The sequence below is a fragment of the Protomyctophum parallelum genome, assembly GCF_964188405.1.
Source record: "Protomyctophum parallelum genome assembly, chromosome: 5".
Classification (NCBI taxonomy): Eukaryota; Metazoa; Chordata; class Actinopteri; order Myctophiformes; family Myctophidae; genus Protomyctophum; species Protomyctophum parallelum.
Genome location: NC_139702.1, coordinates 37,447,317 through 37,457,035, shown reverse-complemented (window position 1 = coordinate 37,457,035; position 9,719 = coordinate 37,447,317). Strand labels below are relative to the sequence as shown.

General features: G+C 42.5%; 2 protein-coding genes across 10 annotated transcripts in view; both read left to right on the top strand.

Moving 5' to 3' along the window:
- The first annotated feature begins 682 nt into the window (after positions 1-682).
- On the top strand, positions 683-1,930 carry cxcl8a (chemokine (C-X-C motif) ligand 8a). The gene is made up of 3 exons (XM_083765055.1): positions 683-922; positions 1,293-1,422; positions 1,648-1,930. Exons 1-3 carry the CDS (start codon positions 856-858, stop codon positions 1,739-1,741), a joined length of 291 nt encoding a protein of 96 aa, XP_083621181.1. The 5' UTR covers positions 683-855; the 3' UTR covers positions 1,742-1,930.
- Positions 1,931-6,574: 4,644 nt separating this feature from the next.
- camk2d2 (calcium/calmodulin-dependent protein kinase (CaM kinase) II delta 2) overlaps positions 6,575-9,719 on the top strand; it is a 57,890-nt gene continuing 54,745 nt past the window's right edge. For all 9 annotated transcript variants that reach the window (XM_083766261.1, XM_083766257.1, XM_083766260.1 and 6 more), the window contains exon 1: positions 6,575-6,996. In XM_083766261.1, coding sequence (XP_083622387.1) covers positions 6,935-6,996 — 62 coding nt within the window. In that variant the 5' untranslated portion in view covers positions 6,575-6,934. The remainder of the gene's footprint in view (positions 6,997-9,719) is intronic.

Sequence of the window (9,719 nt, the reverse complement as noted above, 5' to 3'; positions counted from 1 at the left end):
TTCTTCTGTACGTAATTATGATACGAAATGTAAAGTGCTGGATGACCAGTGTCTCACATCCCGGGACTCAAGGCTCAGAAATAGATTTTCCTTGCTGCTGCCAGAGGCCTGAATGAGAACAATGTCCAAAAATAAAAGAACAAATACTAAGTAAAACAACTTTAAGAATCCCCAGCAGCTGCTCAAAATGTGTACATATTTGTGGACAAGTGGAATAGACAAGACATGTGTGACTTCTCCGTCTTTGCACATTTGGCACCTACAGTATATGACATTTGCTCTTGCACATTTTGATTGGCACTGGTGTTACAATATATTGTACCTGTCTTAAAATCCTTATATATATATTGCTCAGAAATGTATTAATTTGGATGGTTTTCAAGTTCAATGTTTGGTGATTAAAGTAGTTTAAAACATATTTACGGTGGCAGGAAGCAGCTCCAAAATAGGGAAACTGTGTGGGTTACAAAATATGCACCTTTAAACGTCACTAAAACGATTGATGTTGTTTTAATTACCATATGGTGTTAAGTGTCACAGATCTGTCACGCATCCGTGTAAATTCCCAAGATTCACAAGTTGCGCAACATTAGTATAGCCAGGAAATGACTCACAATAGTGTAGATCCTTCAAGATAAAGGCTTTAAAAGGAGTGGACTCTCACTCTGCTCTTCAGCAACAGAGGAAGTCTGCAACCAAACCAAAACAAGGAGAAAGGAGAAGAGTAGAGAAGTAAGGGAATTGAATGAAAGACAGATACTGCAGTGTACAAAACCTCTTCTGTGCTTTGATCAATCAAAGGCTTTACTTTAATCAGTCTATGCTTTAGTGTTCATACCTCATATAAATCTGAAGATGACGAGCTGCAAAATCACAGTTACTTCTATTGTGGTGCTCCTGGCCTTCATAGCCATCACTGAAGGTAAGTCATTCCTTTTTCTAACGATGTGTGATTGTAACAATAACCTCGATGGTGTAGTTGTACTGTACTGCATGCATCTTCTTACTGCCCTTTATGCCGGCTGGCATGTAGGGCAGCAACAAAGGATCTCCACTTCAGTCTGTCCTGGGCCAGCGTCATACTGCATGCATGTTCACACAGTAAAAGCCTCAGTGTTCATTTTACTCTGAGCGTGCTAAGGCTTTACATGATTTATTTTATGTGGATTTACTGTGTATAGTCCTGTTATGTATGCTTTCACATGCATATTATCTACCTCTAGCTTTACACATCGACTGTATCAACAACATCATTGTAATAATATGACATATTGTATTGTCACTGTTAACAGGGATGAGCCTGAAACCTGGAGTGGAGCTTCGCTGCCATTGCATTCTCACAGAGAGCAGACCCATCAGGCGTCTGATTGAGAAGGTTGAGCTGAGACTGGCCAGTTCTCACTGTGAGGAGGCTGAGATCATGTGAGTCCTACCAGCAAAACACTCATCCTCATCTCAGCTATACTGATACTGATTCCATTTGGATGCTAAAATGATTTCTGAATTTCTGAATTAGTTCATTATTATTGCTGTTTTTTTTAACTGCTCTTTATTTTGTATTATTATTATAGCTTTGATTAGCAATAGCGTGTATAAGATCAAAGTTCTCGTTCTGACTGCACGTCTTTTTCATTGTTGGTATTATAGTGCCACTCTGAAGAAAACAGGCCAGGAGGTTTGTCTGGACCCCAACGCGCCATGGGTCAAGAGTCTCATTATGAGGTTTAGCAAAAGACGCTGAATGTGAAGTGTGTGGGCACTGATTCGTGAAGTTGAGTGACCGTACCGCCGTGGCTGGTTAGATCCCTGGCTCCTTTTTGTTGAAGAGTCCTTCAGCAAAACACTGAACCCCAAACTATACTACAGATGAGCAGATTGGCGCCTTTCATGGCTGCCTCTGCCGTCGATGTGTGACTGTGTGTATGACTGTGTGAAATCACTTTGTATATTATTTATAATATTTATTTGGTAAGCAATTTGTGCACCATGCATTTTATTTACTGATATTAAGTTATTGTATTCTATTATGAGAATACGAATACCAGAGTTGTATTGTTTGCACTGACACATATTAGTATGTAAAATTATTTCACATATTTATTAATGTATGTGTGTATTGTATATTGCATTTGGATGTCTCTTATATTAAAAGGTGAAAGTTTATTACATTGCGATGCATTGTATTTCTTTGTGTCCTTTCTTTCTGTTTTTCATTTACTCCAAATCTTTCATTTCACCCCCAATTTGATATTCATTATGCCATGGGCCCACCCACATAACTGACAGTGTGTACAAATGTGGAACCAACATTTCCAGTTACAGAACTGTAAGGTTCCAATTCCAATTTAGCTGAGGACACCCTGGAACAACAGAGCTCACAAGGTGGTTAAATGGTTGGTTCAACAATTAAAACCACACTTTTGTGCGGTTGTCCCCGGATCATACTATTATACTACACAATGGCATTAAAGTTGCTGTAAGTGTAATTTTTTGGTTAAAGAAAAAAAAAAGATTTTTGTTAAAAAGTTCATTAAAGCTTTCTAATAATAATAATAATAATAATAATACATTTTATTTATAAGGCGCCTTTCAGGGCACTCAAGGTCGCCGTACAGGTTTAAAACAGTACAAAAACACAGTTAAAAGCAGAACAAAACACAGCTTGCAGCAGAAGACACTAGAGGTCACGCAGAGTCATAGGCCTGCCTAAACAGGTGGGTTTTCAGGTGAGTTTGGAAAATGGTGATAGAGTCCATGTTTCTGATGTCAGGGGGGAGGGAGTTCCAGAGGTGAGGGGCAGAGCGGCTGAAGGCTCTTAACCCCATGGTGGACAGACGGGCTGGGAGGACTTTCAGGGTGAGGGAGGAGGCAGACCTGAGAGACCGGGTGGGGACCTGGGGACGTTGACGTGGACAAGGTCAGACAGGTATGGGGGGGGCGAGGTTATGGATGGCCTTGAAAGTATGGAGAAGGATCTTATAGTCAATGCGGGATTTTATGGGAAGCCAGTGGAGTTGGTGTAAAACAGGGGTGATGTGACTGATGACAGGGGTTCTGGTGATGATACGTGCTGCAGTGTTCTGGACCAGTTGGAGTTTATGGAGAAGTTTGTGGGGGAGACCAAAAAAAAGGGAATTACAGTAATCCAGGCGGGAGGTGACGAGAGCATGAACCAGGATAGCGGCACTGTGGGGAGTGAGTGAGGGGCGAAGGCGGTTGATGTTTCTGATGTGGAAGTAGGCAGACCGGATGGTGTTGTTGATGTGGGTGTGGAATGAAAGGGTACTGTCGAGGACGACTATATACACCGATAGTAGGTGCTATTGCTATCTGATGTTTGTTCAGTAACAGGGTATAGGGGTCGGGTCAGGGGATCTTAGTATAATCTGCTCTGCCAGTCCCGGCAGAGTAGTTCCGGAGCAACGGATTGTGTGGCCTTGCTCATTTCCTGATGGACTGATCGAGGGTATAGCTACTGGGACGTAAATAGGGATTTGATCAATCCCGGCTGGGTTGACTGAGTGAGGGGTATGATGTTGGTAGACCCGAAACCCTGTTGACCTCAGGATACATCACTGGGAATATGTCCCAGGTGCATCCATGCAATGTATTTTTACTTTAGTTATGATCGACAGGAGAAATTGAGAAACACAACAAATATTGGTTTGTTTTCCTAATTTTCTAGCCCACAACAGAAATCAGGACAATGCTTACATTTTAGGACCACGTCCTTAATTGGTATTTTGGCATAATCTGATTGACAGTTGGAACTGACTTAAAGTAACAAGTTTTCTCTGTTTTCTGACATTGGTTCATTTTCCACTTAGACACTTAGAAAATTGACATACAGTTTTATACCTCAATACACTAGGCTATAATAATAATAATAATAATAATAATAATAATAATAATAATAATAATAATAATAAATATAATATATTGTTTTTCCAGATATTTTTGCAGCTTTCGGCTTTATTATTTTTTACTATAAATGCACCACATGTCTGTGTGTGTGTGCACGTGTGTGTACGGTTGTAATGCATGTAACTCGACAACCGTTTGCCCCACGACTTAACATTAAATTTTGACACAAGCGTTCCACACCACAACAGGGAGTGCAGTGCCCAGCCTTGAGTGGGTGGCATGCACCGTTGTCCAGAAAGAGTACAAAAGGCTCTGGTCAGGCTCTACCAGTGGACCTAATGAGGCTGCCTCAACCAATTGATTGTCATGGCGATCCCACACCTGTCAATTGATTACTTAACTAGTCACCCCCAGAAGAGGGCAGGTTTTTGGGCCCGGCCAATCAGAAGAGGGCAGGTTTTTGGGCCCGGCCAATCAGAAGAGGGCAGGTGTAGGGCCCTCTTCTTAGGAGAGAGAGAGAGAGTCTTAGGTCACATTCATACCAGAGAGCTTTGCTGCGATTAAAACGAATCCTGCTGCGCATTGTCAGAAAGTGCGCTTCGTTTGGCAGGTGTGAAGGCTCATTCGAATCCTAATGCGCAGCAAATAACCGCATTTTACTCCGCCCAAAAACGTGGGTTTCGCTTCGCTTCAAATCGCACTTGACTACGATTCGGTGCAGGTGTGAATGCAATCCGCAGTAAATAAAGGAAATGAAGCAAACAAATGTGGCGGGTGAGGAGCTGAACACAGTTGGAGACGGAGAAGGCATATTTTACGCAGCGCAAAGATGTCCCGTTACTGTGGATAGACGTGGTCGAATGAGGAGACTGAAGCCCTGATCGAAATGAGGACGTGTACATTAATCAATTGCTTAAGAAAACACATAAAAACACTGCAGTGTAATATAGCCTACATAATATTCTGTCTGTCTGTCTGTGCGTGCCGTAAACATGGAGTGCTGTCACTGTGTGGGACTGGGAATTATATCAGTGCGCTCATGCAGCGCTGTACTGCATGCCCAAAAGAACAGTGTGTGGCGGCTGCGTGCGTAGAGAGAGAGAGAGAGAGAGGGGGGGGGGGGGGGGGTCCCAGACGGCACGACACATGCACGTTATGAGTGTAATTTTATCACCATAGATTTCACTGTGTAGGCTATAGTTTATGAATGGAACACATTGATAAAGGTCCCCCCTGCTGCGTTTCCAATTGCTGCGAATGACAGTGTGAAGGCAAACCGCAGCCAATTAAATATGCAAGAATCCAATTTCCCTGCCCATACGGATCTGAGTCTACCGAAGTATTAGGTGAGAATCTGACCTTAGAACTGAATAAGAACTGAACTGGGACTTTTCAAGTCACCAACTTCAAGGGGCCCCCATTTGTTTGTTATTTTTCATGAATGTTCAAAGTAGTCTAATAATATTTTTTCAGTTAACCTTTAATCCCTGTTTCCGACTCTCATTTTATTGGTTTTCACTCATTGAGCTCCTTATCTGAATCTGGTACATTTTCTGATTTATACGCAGTTCATTTATCTTTATACCCATCTATATCATTAGTTATCCTTGCGCAACTTAACGAATGATTTTGCTGTTTACAATAGAAGAACTGAATTTGTGTCCAGTTAGCTCGGTAGGTAGAGGTCACAAGGTCATGGGTTCAAATCCGGGCACAACTCAGTGTAGTTCAGTCTTCCATGTTTCTATGGCTTAATGTGCATATTATTCTTATTGCTTATTGTCTTCCTGCTTGGTCCTGCCTTATTGCTGCTTGCAGCAATTCTTTTTCTTCTTCTTTTTCTTCTTCTTCTTCTTATTATTAAATAAGATATTGCACACAGGTGTAATCATTATCTATACATTTCCTCCAATATCCAACAAGAGGTAACAAGAGGATAATTTTATTCTGCACCTGCAACAGATGTTTTCTGTTTTCTCATTCGTTAAATGCTCTGTACAATACTGTCACCTACTGGATTAGTTTTTTACACCAATAGTCAAATTGCAGCAACAGAACTCCACTGGATAGTGGACACACACAGTATCAGAATAGTTTAAAAAAAAGTAGGCTAAGTTAGTTGTCCATGCCTGTAGCCTAGGCCTATATACGTACCTCTCAGACCATCTGTGCAAGGCATGCTGCTTAATGAGGACGTTTTCTGATGACTAATATATAAATCAATGTATTTAGCTTTCTTTTATTACTTTAAGTACACAACATACCAGACTCCATTAAAGCTAGCAATATTTGCTAATTTTCATCAAATACAAATTTAAATCTCATTGACATTGTTCCATATCCCACAGGAAAACACAATGTTTTATTTTTTGTAGCTATACTGCAAGTTCTCACTAACTAACCCAAGTCCAAATATTAAACAGTAGCCTACTAGTAGCCTCGTCGACATTAAAATTATGTTTTAAGGTTGGATTTTAGATGTATTTTTCTTCCCATCTGCCTTCAGCCCTCAACAAAAATCTATATGCTTATATAGTATTTCATGCATTATTATTATTATTATTATTATTATTATTATTATTTCAGTTGTGTGTCTCCTGATGCATGCAGGCACAGGGGCGGGACTGGGTTCACACTTCACAGCTAGGGGGAGGTGCGGTAGTGCACTGAGTGTCTGTCTGGTGATGAGCGCAGAGAGACAACAGTCGCAGCTTGGGGATGGACGCACGCACGCTAGTTATGGAAATGCACCCAAAATGCTGCGCTTCAGAGCTGTGACGAGCCACTGCGTGTGAACTGTGAAAGAAGGAAAAACTATACGGAATCTCGGAAAAACGCTGGAATTCTACAATCCACCTTTCAAGCAATTATAGCCAGTCTTTGCCGCAGAATCATCTCGCCTGTTCTTGCCGATGCGCTTTTAAGCTGTGCATCATAGTGCATGAACCCCTCCGTTTTGGCTTGCAGGTTCAGGGCAAATCGGGCGGTGTTGACGATTTTGTGAGTGCACCCTGTTTAAAACACCGTCTCCCGACGACACCACGTACCGTCCACAACCATCACCGCCAGGATGGCGTTAACGATCTGCACGAGATTTACCGATGAATATCAGCTATTCGAGGAGCTGGGCAAGTAAGCGCGCATGTTTTTACCATTGGGCATCATCATCATCCCTATATGAAATGTCAGCCTGTGTTATGTAATAGGTTGCCTTGTTGGCTTAGGACGCGGATGCCGCGCCGTGGGTTCTTGTTGTACGTGCGCGCGTACGCGTGCGCGCACAATGCCTGCTGATAGTGTTTGTTCATACTGGCCTTTGAAGCAGCAGGGAGAGATAGCATAATAAGCATATGCATGCACTGTGTTGGTTTGGCCTGCTGCCTGTCACTGTGTAGGCTACAGTCTTTGTTTTAATGCAGTATTGAATTAATCACTTATAGATTATGCCGAATGAAACCTCTTGCTGTTTCGACGTGCAATCCTTAAAGGCAGGCCTAGAATTCACGGGGTGCCATCGCAGGGCGCGATTGCTATAGCCTACTGCTTGCTTCCATATTGTGTATGGTAAATTGAAACATGCACCGACCGGGGGTGAGTGAGATGGCGAGATTCTGGCCCAACAGAAATACACACTCGCGGTAATGCGACAGCAGTCCTCGTAGTTGGCGATGACACATTCCTTAGGCAGCCATGCACCGAGCCGCGCTCAATTATCAGGCGCGGGCAGGGGATTCCTAACCCGAGAGAGAGTGATAGCTGTACGCGTGTGTGTGTTGTGTGCGTGTGTGTGTGTGTGTGTGTGTGTGTGTGTGTGTGTGTGTGTACGCGCGCGCGCGTGTGTGTGTTGACCGACCTGCAGTCTGCCTAGCTCCCCACGGTCAGACAGAAGCCTGTAGGCTGGTTTGACATTCAGTCAGAGCAGAATGTGAGCTGCACTATCATGGCCTCCCAGGCAGGCAGCCGAGCCATGCAGCCTCACTCTCACCTTTCTGTCTGAATGTCGATCACTTCTCATCACCATAATAGTAGCCTACCTCAAACATCTTCATGACAGGCCTTAATTATGGCACATGTCATGAGCTTTGATCGTAAAAGAAGGAAATGCCATTACCCACCACCAGGCCTCCGTTCATAGGCAGTATTTATAGATACTGTATCTTTGTTACACATTTATCATTAATAATGCAGTCATATTGCCACAGTGCATTTCAACACACCTTAGCCATTACGAAGTGCAGCAGCTTGTCTTTACTCAGTGATACAGTAGCTCTCACTCAGATCACTACTTAAGCTCAAGAGTGGGTTATTTTGCCAGTATACTTCGTTCTCTGTCTGACTATTGGTGCAGAACACAAGTCTAACCTCCTTTCCCTTATAAATGTTTTTGTGCATGCATTTTCCGTCATTTTTCTTATACTCATATACTGGAACCTTTTATATGCCCAAGACACTAGCCTATATGCTGCAATTTAGCAGTTAGCATGTGCTGTAGAGAGGCAGAAAGTGATGACTATGAGGCGCACATGCACCTTGTTAAAGACGTATTTATTTCGTCAGCACTGTATTTTTACTTGAATTATTTGCATCTCAATGTTTTACCTTCTATTGTTTGTTTCATACCCGTGTTTTAACATGATTGTTTTACCTTGTTGTACAGCATCATTGTTTCGAAAGGTGCTCTATAAATAAAATGTACTTACTTACTTACACCCGAACAAAATGTACAGCAAGTTATGCTATGATCATTTTTACTTCTGCTAAATCCTGTACAGTATACATTCGGTCCATAGCTGCATGCTGCTACACCTAACACAGTACTATACACTTCAGAGCTGTGTGTGTGTGTGTGTGTGTGTGTGTGTGTGTGTGTGTGTGTGTGCGTGCGCGTGCGTGCATGCATGCGTGTATGCTATACTGTATGTATGTACTGTATGTACATGTACTGTCTGTATGTGTGTGTATGTACTTATGTCCACTCAAAAGACCAATCAAAGCTTATGCCATTACATGCAACAGAAGTATATCTCACCTGGTGGACTGAATCTTAAGAAGAGCATGGACGTAGTTGAGTATATTGAGAATGTACATTAATAACTTGGCCAAATGACCCGTAGACGTGTATACAGGCAGCCAGTCTCCGGCCACAGACCACCATATTGTGAATCGTGCGGCTTCATTCTCAAACTGAACACTAAACTATTGAAAGTTCAAAATTGGACCATTATTAGACCCATGAATATATATTATTTTTATACCCTATCGAATTTGCTGTACTCTATATACCCAAACCTAGATTGGGTAAGAACTTGGGAAGAGATGGTTCATTTGAGGTAAACGCGTATTCAACCCTATCTGTCCTCTGAAGAGCATCATTCAACCACGTCGGCCATCTCAGTGAAACAGGTTCTGTTGTGAAGGAGAGCAGATTGTTTTTAAAGACAACATGACATATGGTGGTTGAGTATATAGCAAAGCCAGGATGGATGGTCGGTCACAGACCTGAGCGATGCAGACTGGAACCAAGACAAGCTGTTCCGTGGCTTTGCTCAGAGATGCAGCGCATCACTCACTCCTCACTCCAGCATGCTGACCTACTTTCAGACTATCATGGCTCATCCTCATAATATACATGTGTTGGAAATCCTGGCTCATAAACACCACAACAACACATTGCATCCATTTGTGTGATGCCTCCATTTAGCCTTAAAGGTCTCACATAAGGATGAGAGGCTTTGAATTTTAGAACCGTGGCTGTGTGTGTGTGTGTGTGTGTGTGTGTGTGTGTGTGTGTGTGTGTGTGTGTGTGTGTGTGTGTGTGCGCACACAGTATATATTCTCTATACACTTTATAGAAC

Coding starts and splice junctions, on each gene's coding strand:
- cxcl8a (XM_083765055.1), top strand. CDS start 856: ATGACGAGCTGCAAAATCACAGTTACTTCTATTGTGGTGCTCCTGGCC. Junction 923..1,292: donor CTTCATAGCCATCACTGAAG/GTAAGTCATTCC, acceptor CACTGTTAACAG/GGATGAGCCTGAAACCTGGA. Junction 1,423..1,647: donor TGTGAGGAGGCTGAGATCAT/GTGAGTCCTACC, acceptor TTGGTATTATAG/TGCCACTCTGAAGAAAACAG.